This window comes from Astyanax mexicanus, chromosome 24 (assembly GCF_023375975.1).
Source record: "Astyanax mexicanus isolate ESR-SI-001 chromosome 24, AstMex3_surface, whole genome shotgun sequence".
NCBI lineage: Eukaryota > Metazoa > Chordata > Actinopteri > Characiformes > Acestrorhamphidae > Astyanax > Astyanax mexicanus.
Genome location: NC_064431.1, coordinates 5,802,318 through 5,820,443, shown reverse-complemented (window position 1 = coordinate 5,820,443; position 18,126 = coordinate 5,802,318). Strand labels below are relative to the sequence as shown.

Genomic DNA, 18,126 nt, shown 5'->3' with positions numbered 1-18,126 from the left:
TTGTTCTCTTCAATTGGTGATAGAGAGAATATTTTATTGTCCTCAAAAGTAGGAAAAGAAAATTACTACATATTTCTACCAGCAGATGGCGCTGTCTGCTCACAATGGTTGAGGCTGAATCCAACCCAATAGGATTCAGGTTTACAGGGTTTGGGACAATCATATGTTAAATGTATTGATTTTGCTTTATTTGTTTTTGTAAATAACAGTAACAATGCGTTTACTAGAGGTGGAATACATAGAACTGTATTTTATAACTATAAATTTCGTAATTGTGACAAACCACACCACAAGATAAAAAAATACACACTGCAAACGTGATCTTATGTTACTGTGGTGATTAAAATCTTAGGCTGTGTCACAGTTGCATACTACATACTAATTTTATAAGATAAATACTAGAACTTTTAGACTATTGTTTCAGATGTTGGTGCAGGTGCATCTCCAGAAATTTGATTAAGTCAATAAAAAGTCGTGTCTTCAGCTGGGTTTGGGCTGCTGTATTACAATATCAAGTCTAAAGTCAACCTTTCTGGGGATGCAGATTTCATTGTTCAGCAGGATTTGGGACCGGATCACACTGACTGTCCAAAAAAAAGGTCACCACCTGCATTTACCTAAGCATGGCACACTGCATGGATGGTGGCAACAAGTTATTTGAACTGATGCAGTGAGTAGCTTCTCCCTTGGTCAACCACCATGTGGAAAGACATCCTGTGGTCATGGAAAAGATGGTAAGTGTTTCAGAGGTAAAATGATCAAGATGCATCAAGCAGAAAACATTTCTAAGAACACTGGTGAAACTACGACCTTTCCAACACATTAAAAGTGGAAGGACAGTGGGAGAACATCATCTTCCAGGAAGGAATGTGAAAAACAACACTAAAACTCAGGGATATGTTTAATAGTGAAAGTAAAAGCGTTTCCACAAACTCAATGTTAAGGAAACTCAAGGGATTGGGACTAAATAGCTTGTGTTAAGAAAAACACCTATCAGTGACACTAACTGGAAAAATTCAATTTTCTGGAGAGTCTGAAGCAATGGAGGGAGGTCATGTAAAAGTCTAATGAGTCCAGATTTACCCTGTTCCAGAGTAATGGAGCATCAGGGTAAGAAGTAAGTCACCCATTATGCCTAAGGCCCACCGTACAAACCTGTGGGGATGGGGCTATGATCTGGGGTATATCCTGCAGTTGGTCTGCAGGTTTAGGTTCAGCAACAGTATGTGCTGAAAGAATGAGGTCAGCTGACTGCCTGAATGTACTGAATATAGACCAGGTTATATTATCAATGGATTTATTTTTTTCTTCCCTGATGATACGGCCATATTCCAAGATGATAATGCCAGGATTCATGGGTCTGGAATTGTGAAAGAGTTCTGGGTTCAGGGAGCATGAGATCATCATTTTCACACATGGATTGAGAGAGAGTTCACCACAGAGTCCAGATCTAAACCTCATTGAGAATCTTTGGGATGTGCTGGATGGAGAAGAGCTGCTTTGTGCATTGCTCCAAATCTACCATCATCAATGCAAGATTTGGGAAAAGATTTAATGCAACACTGGATTGAAATAAATCAGTAGTGCCTCTTTCACAAGCTTGCGATGGGTAACAAATTGCATTGTGACACAATTATAAACTATCTTCCAAACCCATGTTGTACAGTATGTGTGGGATTTTACTTTACTATCTATTTGCAATAGATAACCATTGAAAACTGGTGTGCTCTATTTTCTAGCCTTTTCTGTGGCTTTCAGAGTAGTAATACTAAAAGTGATCATATTGTCTGCTGTCTTAACCAAATGTGTCATGTTTGCCTTGATACCTATATTTTAAAATATCTAACCAATCAGGCTGTGTCACATACTGATCCATGTTGCCATTGTTTCTGAAAGAGGAATAGAGATTTGAGATGTCACGCCATCTGACAATAAGATGCCTTCAGTTAGCTGTCCTGGATCTAGGTCATCGTTTCTGCTCTATGTTGATTGATTGCCAGCCTTAGGAGTAGAGATTGTATGTCATATTTTCACTTTTTCTGTGATGGACTGTGTTACTACAGAGAGATATACCTTTTCTGCTTTCGTAATCAGAGAAGACCTCTATTATTGGCGGGTGAGGTAAGGATTCCACTTAAAATGTCTTTTTTAACTGTTGGTGAAGTCCAAGACAAGGCAACTGCACACAGATATTTGTTGTCATAGACATACAGCTCTGGAAAAAAAAAATATGAGACCGCTTAAAAAGGATGAGTTTCTTTGATTTTACCAAATTGAAAACCTCTGGAATAAAATCAAGAGGAAGATGGATGATCACAAGCCATCAAACCTTCAAGCTGAACTGCTTGAATTTTGGCACCAGGCGTAAAGGCATAAAGTTATCCAAAATCAGTGTGTAAGACTGGTGGAGGAGAACATGCCAAGATAAAAAAAAACAGGGTTATTTCACCAAATATTGTTTCTGAACTTTTTAAATATGAACTTGAACTCTGCCTTTTTTGCTATTTCAGCCATTTAAATGACAATGATTTTATTTGGAATTTGGGAGAAATGTTGTCTGTAGTTTATAGAATAAAACAAAAATGTTCATTTTACTCAAACATATATCTATAAATGAAACTGAAGTGAACCCTTATTTTTTTCCAGAGCTGTATATACAGTAACAGTCAACATTTGGACACACCTTCCCATTCAATGTTTCTCTTGTGGTTCTGAGGCTGGTAACTCTGATGAACTTGTCTTGTGCAACAGAGGAAACTCTTGCTCTTCCTTTCCTGGAGCCGTCCTGATGAGAGGGAGAGTTCTCATATAATTATTGATGGTCTTTGCGATTGCACTTGATGATCTTTACGGAGTAGCTTTTGCCATAATCTGGATTAGAACTTTACTTAAATATTCACTATTCACTGTATACCTGTAACTCTACCTCTTCACACCTTTACAACTGATGCTCTCAAACACATTAAGAGACAAGAAATTCAAGTAATTAACTCTTGATGAGTTCAGCAGCACAGCTGTTAACTGAAAGCCTGAATTCCAGGTGACCTCATAAAACTGACTGAGAAAATCCGGCCAAGATGTGTAAAGCTGTCTTCTAAGCATCTTAAGAGAATCTCAAGTATAAAACATATACTTGGTTTGTTGAACACTTTTTTCGTTCACTAAATAAGCCCATGTTTTTTGTTTTTAATAGTTTGGATGACTTTAGTATTAATTCACAATGCTAAAAAATGTAATTATGAAAAGAAAAAAACATGGAATTTAAGTTGTGACCAAACTTTCCATTGAAGCTTTATGTTTTAGGAGATTTTCATCTGCAGGAATCCCACATATTGATTGGACGTGGGAAAAAAACACCCTCAATACACAGAGTGCAGTTCAATATTTACCAGTGGGGGTTGGTTGGGGGTGTTATGAGTTTGCCTGTACCGGGTCCTTGACACACTCCTCGAGTGTTTTGCATGATGTCTGTCAGCAAGCACTTCCACTAAATAGCAGCAGAAAGCGATTCATTATGACACGTGTGGAATGGCTGGTATTCTCCTGTTTTTTCGGAGGTGGGGGTGACCACCTGCAGGAAAATGCTGGTTATCAACATCGCTATCACAATACAGACTGGGCCTACTGACAGCTTTGCCAGAAAGGCCACGCATGAAGTCAAGTTCCTTGCATCCACTCATGGTTGTGCAAACATGGCCAGCTGTGCTCTCATCGCATGCAGTGTCTGCGGACTCTATGATCTATGATCTATGAGCATGAAGCTTGAGTCTGTGTGAAGTTTACGTATGATTTTATTTTTTATTTCTGTGTCTGGAGTTTTTTTTTTTTTTTGCATGCATCCTGTACATTTGTCTGGCTTCCAAAGGGTGTTAAGATATCTCTTGGGTTTTATCGCTGTGGTTTTATCGCCTGACGCCCCTTCTTTGAAACAGTCTCGCAAGAAAAGGCTGGCTAGATCTATGATGCCCTTCTAACAATCTCCTTGTGTTTTGTGCCTTTTGTCGTCAAACACTGTTATTGCAACCATTTGTACTCTACTTGCGAGTTCTACATGTGTGTATCCTCCAAGGCGTGATTGAAGTGGGATTGATACAGCGCAGATCCATCTCACCAAGTGGTTCCATGCGCGCTTTCCATGCATCTGCTCCCTCGACTCCCGGAGGACTGCTTTAAACATGACATTTATCTGTTTGTCATCTCGGATCGGCTGTAACAGATTGTCCGGGCTGTCCGATGTGTCTCCTCCCGGCTCTCTCCGGCCTTAATTGGGGGAGCGGTAGGGCTGATTCGTGTCCAAAGCAAACACTCGGCGTGACGCTGGCTCGTTGCTCGGCTGCGTCGGCCCTTTGTGGAGCGTGGTGTGATTTTTCCCTCAAGGTGGCATTTCTCTTCATCACGTCTGAAGGCCTTGTTTTAAGCAGCACCTCTGGGAGGCCCAATTAGGACCAAAGGCTAAACCCAGGGCACTCGAGGAATCTCCAAACGCTTGATAAGGCAGTAAATATTAGCCGTGAAGCCGTGAAGAGGACAAACTTTCCCTGGGCCTGTGTTAAATGGGGTTGTCACTGACGTGTCATGAGTAAGTCAGCACAGTGGGAGATGAAGCATAGATAAGCCCTTTCTGCTTGGAAAAAGCAGAGCTGTGGGAAGCCTCAGACACCGTGTGCCAGTCAAAGCCAAACATGCTTGGGATTTGTTAAAAAAAAAGCAAGCAAGCAAGCCTGTGGACTGAGACAACTGAGCGCAACGAAAGACGCAATTCGCAGAGCCATAAATCAAAAAGCCCACATCTTGTGGCCCCGCCTTCCTCCACCTTCTCTTCTCCCACCCTTTGGCCATCTGTGCCATGGTAAGGAAGAGGTGTGGAGCTTGAACCCAGAGACTTGTCTTGCATACCTGCCACGGCTGCACTGTAGGAACACGTCGGCTGTCGGTATGTTGGATCGGCTACGGGAACAAGTTGCGTCTTCTTTCTAATTCGGCTTCTCGTTTTCCTTATTTTCCTCGAATCTGAAATGAAGCTGATACCCTTCTATTTTTGCTGCTCCAGATCTCCTCCTGCAATTGGTACAGTATGTACAACAGCTAGGCTGATCTTCAGGGTGCAGGATAATCTTACTTTGGGCTAAATTTCGCTGTTGGTCTCCAGGGATATGCTTTCACATACAGCTTGTCTTAACCTGTGCGTGGGAAGCTAGCCAACAAGGAAGCTTTAACGTATAATAAGAATTATACACTATATTGGCAGAAGTATTCACTCATTTTTTTTAATCTATAGGGTTTAATATGATGTTGGTTCATCCTTTGCATAAATAACAGCTTCAACTTTTTTGGGAAGGCTTTCCACAAGGTTTAGGAGTGGGTTTATTCTTCCAGAAACACATTTGCGAGGTCAGACATTGATGTTGCATGAGAAAGCCTGGTTCACAGTCTCCGCTCTAATTGGGCTGTCCCCAAACTGTTGCAAACTGTTGCAAAGTTGTAGTATCCTGAAGCATTAAGATTTTGTTTCACTTGAGCTAAGAAGCTGAGTCTATGATCCCTCCTCCACCAAACTTTACACTTGGCAGGAACTGTTCTCCTGGCAACTGTGTTGGTGACATCCGCACACTCTATGTGCCAGCATCTTCTGACCCCACTCTCTTGGCCTACCAGAATTTCTGTTGTTCTCAGTCACTGTATTATAATAGCACTGACACTTGATTGTGGAGTATTTAGTAATGCGGAAATTTCACGACTAGACTTGTTGCACAGGTGGTATCCTATCATGCTGGTACTATACTGGAATTCACTGAGCTACTTTTGGTAACACTTTCTATGAATCAGGTATCTATAAAGCATTATAAATGCATTCATAAAACTTTATAAACCATTCATAATGCTCTATAACACTTGACATAAGCCTTTCTAACTATACATAAATGTTTATAAACTCAAACATAAAACGTTATAACACCACAGTATAAAGCTTTATACCACTAAGCGTTATAATGCATTATAATATATGTGTATTTGCTGTTCTTAGCATTATTAATGAGACCTGTTTCATAAAGCTTAATAGACGTTGAGATGCTTTATAAAGATCCACAGCGATGCCTTCCCTCTAACTGCTATATGCTATAAAGAAAATTGTTCTGTAAATGCACATAACATCTAATGAACACTTATAAGCACTTTTCACAGACTTTAAGTAAAGTGATGAGTTATTCCACATTAACAAAGGCATATGCCAAATTATAAAGCTTCATAAGCACTTTTTACAGACTTTAAGTAAAGTGATGAGTTATTCCACATTAACAAAGGCATATGACAAATTATAAAGCTTCATAAGCACTTTTTACAGACTTTAAGTAAAGTGATGAGTTCTTCCACATTACCAAAGGTATATAACAAATTATAAAGCTTCATAAATGTTCCTTACAGCACGATAATGATTAATGTCTAAACAGAAAAACACAATTACTAGTTTGTACTTTAAACAGGGTAGCATTTATTAACAATGCATACATTTTACATCAAATCTACTTAATGGATGTATACAAAAAAGATGCGAGTTTACAAACATATAACCCAAAACCATTAATATTTTACATTTTCTGTTTTTATCAGTAATTGATTTAGAGTCAGAAAAGTGTAAATCTGAATTTCAGTACTATTTTTATATTGCAAAAACCATAACGAACGTGGCCAAAATATTAAATTACATGGATGGAAATTAGCTGGACATATTTGCCTCTATTATTAAAAATATCCTTGAACACACTGTCAAACTATGTGCCAATATTAAAACATATTAATACAGATTATGTATTTTTGCATTTAATGACTGCAGATGCTAAGATCCACTATTCTGAATGCTCCTCTGGACTATTTAATTAAGAATGGCTTTTATACATTTTTCTAATGTCATGGAGCAGTCTTCCCAGTATACCCCATTTGTGCTTCTTGGCGAGCCAGTGTTCCCATTCTATAATCTTCAGGTACTGTTTCAGGAGTTTTGTGTTTCGGTTTGCTCTGTGTCGCCACACATCAACCTTGAATTTTTGCCAAGCCCTCTCCAGGTGCTGGGTGTGAGCCCTAGTGAGTGGATGTACAAAATGTCTCTTGTGGCAAACAGTATGGTGGTCATATCCAAGATCTGAAAGACCTCTGTACGCTCGCCACTCATCAGTAATGATACTGGTGCCTCTTCTCACATAGTGTCTCACAACAGGTAGCATCTGTGCACTCGACCTCTTGGAGACGATTTTCAGTATGGGCTTCCGGGTGGTAACGCCCACTTCAAGAATTCCTAGTACCCACTTTTTGCTCCGTCGCCAGGTAGAACCTACACGTCCACGATTGTACTGTAAAAACATTTAAGAAAATAAAGAAAGTTATGGACTTCAATTAAACGCTTTGCATTACACAATACATTATTTTAACATATACATGGTCAATAGTTTTTTATGTGCACCTACATTTTTAATTACTGAACATTAGAGGGTGGTTCATTTTATCATACATATGAAATCTCTTTAAAATATGCAACATTGACCAGCTAGAATGGCAGGAAAAATATATATTGTTTATTTATATACATTTTGAAGAATGAATTTCATAATAACATATGCTCTAATATAATAAAAGTAACATAGGTTCTTACATACAGTGAGGAAAATAATTTGATACACTGCAGCTTTTGCAAGTTTTCCCACCTACAAAGAATGTAGAGATCTGTATTTTTTATCATAGGTACACTTCAACAGTGAGAGAAAAAATAAAAAAAAATGTAAAAATCCAGAAAATCACATTGTATGATTTTTAGATAATTAATTTGCATTTTATTGCAACAAAAAAAATAATTTTATCATCTACCAACCAGCAAGAATTCTGGCAATTACAGAGGTCAAGTTTAGACTTCACGCTGTAGAAGGGATTTTGGTTCACTCCTCAATACAGATCTTCTCCAAATCTTTCAGGTTTCAGGGCTGTTGCTGGGTAACATTGAGTTTCACCTGCCGAAGATTTTCTATTGGGTTCAGGTCTAGGTAGGACACTCCAGGACCTTCAAACACAGCCAGAAAAAGTCAGAATAGGAGAAACTTAGTAAAGAAAAGGGTGCAGGTCTGTTAAAGACAGAATTCTTGCTGGTTGGTAGATGATCAAATACTTATTTTATGCAATAAAATGCAAATTAATTATTTAAAAATCATACAATGTGAAATTTCTCTGGTTTTCTACAATAAAAAATGACATATCTCTCCATTCTTTGTAGGTGGGAAAACTTGCAAAATCGTTTGTGTATCAAATACTTATCTTCCATACAGTAGGTGGCTTATTGTGTTATCAATAAATCACAATTATCATCAATGCCATTCTGGTGTTAAACTATAACTATAAAAAGTATTCATTACTACATGTACTAAGGGCCTTCCCATTGTCACATAATGTCACGCTTCATTTGAATAAAAAAAACATCTTTCTCTCAGATAAAGTTAATAATATATCTTTCTTAAAGACTTGTCATTCTCAGTCTTATTTTTCATGTTTAATTGTTATAGTAGGATAGAGTTCAGTTTGTTAAGGCTTTAATTGTTCTGTTATTTTGTACATGACCGTTCCTTTTTTTTATTATTTTATGTTGCTGTTTTAATAGTGCACACTGTTGCTACCAAAAAAAGCCACTAGATGGCATTACATATATATCTTAATAAATAGTATATTATTTAAATTTAATGAGGCATATGCCTCTCTGCTGTAAAAAAAAATTAAATCGAGAATCGAATCGAATCGTGACCCTCAAATCGGAAATAAAATGGAATCAAGGATTTCGAGAATCGTGACACCCCTAATATATATATATATATATATATATATATATATATATATATATATATATATAAAATGTGCATATCAAGCACATCTGGGATTTTTAAGGAACTTTGGCAGCACCTGTCATTTTTTAGGTGAAAATGTACCTAAAAAACTGAAAGGGGTTCTTGAGTTACAAGTGGCTCTGAATTGTATTGGGTTACAAACCAGTTTAGGTACTACGTAACTTACGAAGCAAATGTTTTAGTGAAATGCTTGTACTTGAAGATTCATCTTTATTTTGATGTTCCAAAGTTTTGGGAAAAACACCCCAGGTTAGTCAAACATCTGCACCTTTCTTTTGTGTGAGAATTTACTCTCATCTATCATCACAAAGTGGTGTGGGCCCCCAACACGCATCCCTCCACGCTGTCGAAGTTTTGTCATCGCTGAAATGCAGACCTTGAGCACAGACAAATTACAGGTAAGATTTTCTTATAAAAATATAATTATTATTATTATTATTACATTATTATGTCATGTACTTTGCTTGGTGAAGTGTTTAAATTAGGGTTAACAACTATTTAGGATAATGAAAATGTTCTTACTTTTCTCAAAGCTGATGTCATTTTGGTCAGAGTTCTGCTACTGCCAGCTATCCCATCCTCAATAAGGTCCATCTGTCTCTGTCTCAGGCCCTGAGAAAATCTTAGGATTGGATATTGTGAATATTGTCTGTAGCCATATTGTTACTATAGCTACTGTTAAAAAACATTAATAGTAAAATAATGTCTTGGTGGCATTTAGTTTACTGTAAAGTTTATATATTTTTCACAAACAATACATAATTGCTTACCTATAGATGAACTCTAAGTGTTGTCGCAGAGATAAACGGGAGCGAAAAAACATAGACCCCTTCCGGACAGAAGCCGTAATGTCTGTATGGTGATGTGCATTCCTTGTGCAACACCTGGCAAAATAATTAGGAGTTTACATTAAATACATCTATATTTGATTCGTTAACATACTGCAACAAATGTATATTTTTTACTATTAAGTAAATAGTAATCAAAATCTCACCACTGATATCCATCTCCTTGGAACCGTTTGTGTAACTTCATTTTTTTCTTGCATGAGTTGCATTTCATTGCTCTGGGCAGAATTATTTTTTTCTGCATCCATCGCACAATCTTACATCTGTTTCGAAGATTATCCCTGCCTCTTAATAATCCAAGAATTTCTCTTTGAATTAATGTCATTTTACCCTGCGTACTATTACCACAGCCTCAGTTTGCTTCTGTCCAGAAACGCGTCCCGCGTTTAGCTTGAAAGGAGGAGCTGTAGTCATGTGATGCAGCAAAGAACTGTAAGCAGAGAATCTCTAGAGAGGAGAATACCCACTTGAGAATTTCTTCTCCTCTAATATCTTCTAATTTTCTCAACACAAAACCATATCAGATGTTTTAGTATTGCGGGCATACATTTTTAAAGCTTTTAAACGTTTTAAACATGCTCTAGCTGTAACTCCAGCATCAGCTCACCCACATCATCATACAAAAGCAGTAATGTTAGCGCCTTTACTAACTAAAACCTGTAAATTCTGTACAAAAACTGAAATATATGTTATTTTTTTGCTATTTTATCAAAATATATCATTCTACTTTCCAAAATCCAAGAAATGTCACGAAATTTGAGTTTGTATCCGTTTAACTCCATTCACTTGTATTAATTTTGGACTCCCTCGCGGGCTCCCTCTAGTGGTGGCGGGGATAGGAAGTGATAAACCAACTTTGTTATAGGACCTCATTTCAAGCACTGAGAGTAAAACGGACATTTTCAGACTGCTGCTACAGAAGCAAATCAGCCATACAGCCGTCTTTCTTAAGGTGCGATTCAAAATCTGTAAACTTAAAAATCTTAATTGTAGGTCAGTCAACATAAGCAGCTATAATGTGGTAAACTAGCTAGGTATCTTGCTAATTTACCCAATGTGCTGCTAGTCAACTAATTTAGCAGCATACAGTTACCTGCTGGCTAGCTATTAGCTAAACTCGTTTTTTTCTACAAATAATATAGTTAACGTTATATATGTAATATAGCTGTAGTAAAAGTTAATGTTTTAGACTGTTTTATTGTTGTGTTTGTTAAAATGACCTAATTAATGAGCTAACATTAACTAGCCATGACAACTCCAGACTGCAGTGACTCCTAACTATACAGATTAGCTATAAGTAATTTTGGTCAGATTATCAATAGAAACTAATATAGGACATTCAACTGTATGTAACAGAAAGCAACAAAATGTATATATATATATATATATATACATTTTGTTGCTTTCTGTTACATACAGTTGAATGTCCTATATTAGTTTCTATTGATAATCTGACCAAAATTACTTACTTACTAATCTGTTTATATATATAAATGTGAAACCTTTAATAGCAAGGTTAGTTGTTAATAAGTTATTATTTTTCATAGATGGACACGCGTGGACGGAAGAAGGCCGTTTCAAATGAAACATCTGAGGCAAATGTTCTACCACCACAGCAGAGTAAAGCAGGCAAGTATTCAGGTTTAACATGTGCTTGTTATAAGTTTACTCAAAAAAAAAATATTTCTTGTTGGGTAGTACACTATCTGATTTTATATATGTGTAGAATTCAATGTTTCTAAATTCTACCTGATGAGCCACATAACTGAATAGTTTCAGCTATTTCAAAAAATAAAGATGTCAAAAGTATCCACAATTATTACTCAAGTAGAAGTATAGATACTAGGGTGTAAAAAAAAAGTTGAAGTATCAAGTTTATTCTAGTAAAAGTGTAAAAGCACAAGTAATGTAAGAAGAAAAAAAACAATTAAGGACAAAAGCTTAGGCCATACCACAGGGTCCTACAGTACACTAGCCCACTTCCCCCAAAAACATTTTTCTAAAATCCAAAATGACTATTATGTTCAAATATAAATATATTATATATATATATATATATATAAATTATATATATATATATAGTGGATAGTGGATCATTTTCAGCCTGCAATACAAAATGTGCTTGTCCCACAAGACCCATTAAAATGTGCTCAATGTGATCCATGGCTATTACCCCACCTTGACAAAATCTGTGGTATGCTAGTTTATGTAATATGACTATTTTGAACTTCTGTGTGATATCATTACTCTGAATGTTTTTACAACCCCAATTCCAGTGAAGTTGGGACGTTGTATAGAACATAAATAAAAATAGAATACAATGATTTACAAATCCTTTTCAACCCATATTTAATTGAATACACTACAAAGACAAGATATTTCAAAGTAATAAACTATTATTAAACTATTGTTTTTTGCAAATATTCACTCACTTTAAATTTGATGTCTGCAACACACTGCAAAAAAAGTTTAGTCTAGTACCGACAATCCTTTACTATAAATCCTTGCTGTTGTAACACGTGCAGAATGTGTCTCGACATTGTCCTGCTGAAATAAGTAGGGACATTTCTGAAAAAGACGTTGCTTGGATGGCAGCATATGTTGCTCCTAAACCTGGATGTACCTTCAGCTTGGTGCCTTTACTGATGTGCAAGTTATCTATTTCATGGGCACCAACACAATAACACACCCCCTTACCATCAGAGATGCTGGGTTTGAACTTTGCGCTGAGAACAATCCGGGCATTCCTTTTCCTCTTCAGCCTGAAGGACACGGACGTCCCTGATTTCCAAACACAATTTGAAAAATGGACTTGTCAGAACCTCCCCCTTCCTTGCTTATGATCCCTTATGTCCGTTTATATCCAATCATGATACCTGTTTCCAATTAACCTAAAATGCAAACGCAGTCTTGAACGAACAAACCCTTGACTCTACTCTTTGACATGTACAGCATGTCAAAATGATGTACAGATGTGATACATAAATGTATAAATATAATTATTTAACAATATTTAAAAATGAAATTCTGTTGGTCATCTATTTCAGTATCGCCAACCGTCTTGCAAGACTTGCAGATCATGAAGATGCATCTTGAAACTGAAAAAGAAAAAAATAAATGTCTTCAGGAAACAATAAAACATCTTCAATCTGACAAGGAATTCCTTAAGGAGCAGCTTTCACGAATGACAGGTAGACCATCGTCAAGCCCTTCAGTGTCCAGTGTTTCAGGATCATCTACAGCCACTCCCAAAGTAAAAGGTAATTATCTAAACATAACCATACAAAATCCCTACCTTTTTCCAACATGTGTATAGGCTATAATGTACATGCATATTGACTGACAGCAATTAACCTTTGTTTCACTGAAACATTTCCATTGTGCTAGTTATAGTTTGGGATCCTGAGATAATTTCACTAATTTTACAGTAAAATCACTACATTTGTTTTTACTTGTTGCAGTTAGTATTTGAAATATTATAGTATTGTGACTGTAACAGTTGCTGTCATTACTACATGTTCTGTTTTTGACAAAACTGAAAACTACAACATGCTAATTTTTACAAAAAAATCCACATTGTCACTTATACTTTGGTGTTTAATTATGTCAGCAATTCTTTATATTAAAGCTTACAAACTTACTCTATCCACCAACTAATTTTATTACTTTATGATGAACAGTTATATATTTTTCTTTATTCTTTACATGAAATACACTTCTTGAACTACACATGAAATGTGCATTTTTACTAATCAGGGGTAAAGAGTTAGCAAAAACTTTTTGGTGCTTTATGCATGGCTTGTGCAGATAATGCTGTAGAATTTTTATTACTTAATAGAGCAGTCTATGTTCGAAAATAACAAAAAAAAAAATAAGTACAATGTAATTTTTAGTTTAAAAAAAACATGATTTGTACCTGTAATGACACACACTATATCAACACCTGAAGAATCACAATGTACAGATACAAGCTTTGATGCTAAATGCAGCACAGAAGTAACTGATTATGGGTCAATGTACAGTTACCTACACAGATCTGGCACTATATGTTGGTTTCACTTGGAGTTCTTGCAAAAGCAGCAAACTTAAATCTATTAAATTCAAAGAAGCACTTGTAAACTTGACCTATTTGGAATACTTAAATGTGATTTATTCTACTCAGGAAAGAAGGCTATTGGAACAGAGGAAGAGTCAAGTGGTGAGATAGCAGGTAAGTTAAAACTATTATTTACTTCATAAAAACGGTCAAGGGACAATATTTTACATAATTTATTCTTTATTATCCTCCCTTCACTCTGTTCTTACCACAGGGCAGGTATTATTTGAATGTTGGGTTATTCTTAGCAATGCAGTGACAACATCAATTATGTTGTCAATTGTGTGACAATATATGCTTTTGCATCAAATCTGCACTGTACCCCACGCATTTCCTATGCGTACCTTATGCCGTAGCCTGGTGCACAGCATGTTTCGATGGTTGAGAACTGGGCCTACATGTCCTTTAGTGGAAATACGGTCGTCTGGTCCAGATAGCTGGGTTGCAATGTATGGGGCATGGGAAAGCTTGAAGTACATATAGTGGCTTAATAAGTAGGTTTGTAGGTTTTGTAGGTTTGTGGTATTATTATGAAATATTATTCATTACCTTGATATTAAATAATATCCTTATACGTTCATCATTCATATTCCATTTCGTTATAATTATCATACTGGGTTTATGTACTTGCTATTTTATTATTACAGTGGTCTTACATTTGTGTCTGAGTGGTTTTAAAAAAGTCTTAAAGGGGTGGTTTCCCGGACAGGGATTAAGCCTAGTCGTGGACTATATTTGTCTTGCAATGGGAAATCTCCATTCAAAATTTTGTTTAGTCCTAGACAAGGCTTAATCCCTGTCTGCAAAACCGATCCAAAAAGTCCCCACACATGCAGATACCCTGGATTGATCTGTTTAGCCTTATGGTTCTGCTTACACATTCCCTCCGTTGCAGTGAAACAGCAGAGTGACAGAGACACACAAAATGCACATGTATAGAGGCGCACAACAGCATAGTGCATTTTCAGAGGATGCGCCATGCATGGGAAAAAAAGTATTTAGTCAGCCACTGATTGTGCAAGTTCTTCTACTTAGAAAGATGTGAGAGGTCTGTAATTATCATCATAGGTTCACTTCAACTATTAGAGACAAATTGAGAAAAAAATCCAGGAAATCACATTGTAGGATTTTTAAAAAATTTGTTTGTAAATGATGGTCGACAATAAGTATTTCGTCAATAACAAAAGTTCAACGCAATCCTTTTAACATAACATTTGTTGGCAATGACAGAGGCCAAATGTTTTCTTTTAAGTCCTCACCAGGTTTGCACACACCAGGTTTGTAGCTGGTATTTTGACCCATTCCTCCATGCAGATCTTCTCTAGAGCAGTGATGTTTTGGGGCAACATGGACTTTCAACTCCCTCCACAAATTTTCTATGGGGTTGAGGTCTGGAGACTGGCTAGGCTTGACATGCTTTTTACCGAACCACAGTGGTGTGTTTGGGGTCATTGTAATGCTAAAAGACCCAGACACGTTCCATCTTCAGTGCTCTCACTGATGGAAGGAGGTTTTGGCTTAAAATCTCACAATACATGGCCCTGATATAACTTCCCTAAACCCGGATCACTCGTCCTGCCCCTTTTGCAGAAAAACAGCCCCAAAACCTGATGTTTCCACCCCCATGCTTCACAGTAGGTATGGTGCAACTCTGCATTCTTCTTCCTCCAAAAACAACAAGTTTTATTTTGGTTTCATCTGACCACATGATATTCTCCCAATCATCTTCTGGATCATTCCTATGCTCTCTGGCAAACTTCAGACAGGCCTGGACTTAAGCAGGGGAACACACCTGGCACTGCAGGGTTCGAGTCTCTCTCGGCATAGTGTGTTACGGATGGTAGCCTTTGTTAATTTGGTCCCAGCTCTCTTGAGGTCATTCGTCACGTCCCTCTGTGTAGTTCTGGGATTTTTGCTCACCGTTCTTGTGATCTTTTTGACCCCATGGGATGAGATCTTGCATGGGGCCCCAGATCCAGGGAGATTATCACTGGTCTTGTAGGCCTCTATTTTCTTACAGTTGCTCTCACAGTGGATTTATTTACACCTACCTGCTGCCTATTGTAGATTGACTCTTCCCAGCCTGCCCAGCCTGATGCAGGTCTTCAGTTTTCTTCCTAGTGTCCTTCGACAGCTCTTTGGTCTCGGCCATGGTTGAATTTGGAGTCTGACTGTTCAAGGTCAAACAGGTGCCATTAATACAGATAACGAGTGGAGGAAAGAAGAATTTACAGGTCTGTGAGAGAAATCTTGCTTGTTTGTGGGTGACCAAATATTTATTTTCCACCATAATTTACAAATACTTAAAAAATCCTACAATGTGATTTTCTGGGGTTTTTTTTCTCATTTTGTCTCTCATAGTTGAAGTGTACCTATGATGAAAACTACAGACCTCTCTTGACTTTCTCAGTAGGAGCACAATCAGTGGCTGACTAAATACTTTTTTTGCCCCACTGTACAATTCAGCCTTTAGTGTGTGTTGTGCTGGTGCAAGTAAATCAGACACAACAGTACTGTGTTGTATATGCTCAGTGGAGCTGAAAAATAGACAAGGAGTGATCATTGGCACTTGATTGTGTAAATGTACAATATAATAGTGATAGCAATAAAGGGTATTTTTCTGTGAATAATTATTTAGATCTCAAGAATGAAACAAGACAGACATTATGGCATGTATTGTAAAATTAATTTGTTATTTTCTGTCAAAAACAGTTTCAGAATTACTTAAAATGAATGTGGAATATCAAATAGGACAACCATTAAATATAAATTTTTTGTCATGCCAAGTTCTCTCCACAGAATCATCAACTATCGATGAATCATCTGATGAGGAGATGAAGCCTTTTTCGAAGGGGAAGAAACCAAGATCAGCAAAGCAAGATGACCTGAGTCGCACTCGAGGTAACAACTAGTATTGATTTTAGTTTTATTTTGCAGACGTTCTCTGGTTTATGTGTATATTCAGATATTCAGTTTTTTCTTCCATAGCGAAAACTGTTCGTGGAGTAATCCTGCGTTACAAGCGTGCCCTACAAGCCTTTAACCAGGGTGGGTCGATGAAGAAGGCTTTCCAAAAAGTGGGAGTGGACCGCAACACCATATCCAGGTCATCACCGATTGCTGAGCTTGCTCTAGCGGCACCTGGTGTCTTTCAGGCTCTCCCCCCCTGGAATGCCCAAGTGGAGAAGTTGTCAACATTTGTGGACAGGTGTCGAGAGGCAACGACTGATGAAATCAAGGAAAAAATCATGCAAATGAAATCATGTGGAGAACTGTTACCCATGAGCAACTGAGGCATAGTTCAGGATTTAATTTGTTCAGTTAATTAAGTTAAGAAGTATGGGTAACACTTTATAATAACTTTCATTAATAAGCTTTTAACTAATGATAAGTAAATGTGAACAAAGCATTAGTTAATCAGAATTTGAATATCAACAAATGTTTACACATGGCACTTAGTTTTCAGCATGGATATTCATATTTAGAAATGTTAACAAATCATCAGAATTTGAACATTAATAAATCACCTGACAAACCTGACAAATGTTTATCAATTAAAGTTCATGTTTCCAAAGTGTTCATTAATATTTACAAATATGTTAGCCACTTTTTAGTTCCGTAAAATGTGAAAAACAATAGTTATTAATCATTAGTTAATGGTATATTAATTAAAGTTATTATAAAGTGTTGCCTAAATATGTTCTTTTTGAAGGACATATTTTTTCAGCTTCTCCTGAATTCTTGAAAATGTTTTTTCAGGCATAGTTCAGTAGTAAAAATGTTCAGATAAAAATAAGTGTGTTCTTTTTGAAGGAGCAGATTTTTTATATCCTTGTGAGTTCTAGAATATGTTTTGTCATTAATACTTACGCATTGAAAATGTTCAGATAATAAGTGATTTCTTTTTGAAGGAGCAGGTTTTTTTAGATTCTCTTAAAAACAGAAAATGTAAAATATTAATGGTTTTGGGTTATATGTTTGTAAACTCGCATCTTTTTTGTATACATCCATTAAGTAGATTTGATGTAAAATGTATGCATTGTTAATAAATGCTACCCTTGTTTAAAGTACAAACTAGTAATTGTGTTTTTCTGTTTAGACATTAATCATTGTCGTGCTGTAAGGAACATTTATGAAGCTTTATAATTTGTTATATGCCTTTGGTAATGTGGAATAACTCATCACTTTACTTAAAGTCTGTGAAAAGCACTTATGAAGCTTTATAATGTGTTATATGCCTTTGGTAATGTGGAATAACTCATCACTTTACTTAAAGTCTGTAAAAAGCGCTTATGAAGCTTTA

The 18,126-nt window shown here is 36.6% G+C and overlaps 2 protein-coding genes across 6 annotated transcripts; one reads left to right on the top strand and one right to left on the bottom strand.

The window, feature by feature from the left end:
- Nucleotides 1–6,071: 6,071 nt before the first annotated feature.
- On the bottom strand, nt 6,072–10,532 carry LOC125787549 (uncharacterized). 3 transcript variants are annotated; one of them, XM_049471919.1, is made up of 5 exons: nt 9,874–10,526; nt 9,650–9,763; nt 9,402–9,501; nt 9,148–9,255; nt 6,074–7,346 (listed from the first exon to the last, which is right to left on the bottom strand). In XM_049471919.1, the coding sequence occupies exons 1-5, from the start codon at nt 10,050–10,052 to the stop codon at nt 6,876–6,878; spliced, it is 972 nt and encodes a 323-aa protein (XP_049327876.1). In that variant the 5' UTR covers nt 10,053–10,526; the 3' UTR covers nt 6,074–6,875. The 3 variants fall into 3 exon arrangements, with proteins under 3 accessions (XP_049327878.1, XP_049327876.1, XP_049327877.1); XM_049471920.1 differs by lacking the exon at nt 6,074–7,346 and adding an exon at nt 8,008–8,047 and having other exon boundaries at nt 9,874–10,532; XM_049471921.1 differs by lacking the exons at nt 9,650–9,763; nt 9,874–10,526 and having other exon boundaries at nt 6,072–7,346; nt 9,402–9,542.
- Nucleotides 9,198–17,900, top strand: LOC111195949 (coiled-coil domain-containing protein 106-like). Of its 3 annotated transcripts, none has more exons than XM_049471923.1 (6): nt 9,198–9,277; nt 11,275–11,356; nt 12,775–12,987; nt 13,890–13,937; nt 16,623–16,724; nt 16,812–17,900. In XM_049471923.1, the coding sequence occupies exons 1-6, from the start codon at nt 9,248–9,250 to the stop codon at nt 17,114–17,116; spliced, it is 780 nt and encodes a 259-aa protein (XP_049327880.1). In that variant the 5' UTR covers nt 9,198–9,247; the 3' UTR covers nt 17,117–17,900. The 3 variants fall into 3 exon arrangements, with proteins under 3 accessions (XP_049327880.1, XP_049327879.1, XP_049327881.1); XM_049471922.1 differs by having other exon boundaries at nt 16,611–16,724; XM_049471924.1 differs by lacking the exon at nt 9,198–9,277 and adding an exon at nt 10,579–10,679 and having other exon boundaries at nt 16,611–16,724.
- Nucleotides 17,901–18,126: the final 226 nt, after the last annotated feature.

Coding starts and splice junctions, on each gene's coding strand:
- LOC125787549 (XM_049471919.1), bottom strand. CDS start 10,052: ATGACATTAATTCAAAGAGAAATTCTTGGATTATTAAGAGGCAGGGAT. Junction 9,764..9,873: donor CAAGGAGATGGATATCAGTG/GTGAGATTTTGA, acceptor TTATTTTGCCAG/GTGTTGCACAAGGAATGCAC. Junction 9,502..9,649: donor CACTTAGAGTTCATCTATAG/GTAAGCAATTAT, acceptor TCCAATCCTAAG/ATTTTCTCAGGGCCTGAGAC.
- LOC111195949 (XM_049471922.1), top strand. CDS start 9,248: ATGCAGACCTTGAGCACAGACAAATTACAG. Junction 12,988..13,889: donor AGCCACTCCCAAAGTAAAAG/GTAATTATCTAA, acceptor TATTCTACTCAG/GAAAGAAGGCTATTGGAACA. Junction 16,725..16,811: donor TGACCTGAGTCGCACTCGAG/GTAACAACTAGT, acceptor TTTCTTCCATAG/CGAAAACTGTTCGTGGAGTA.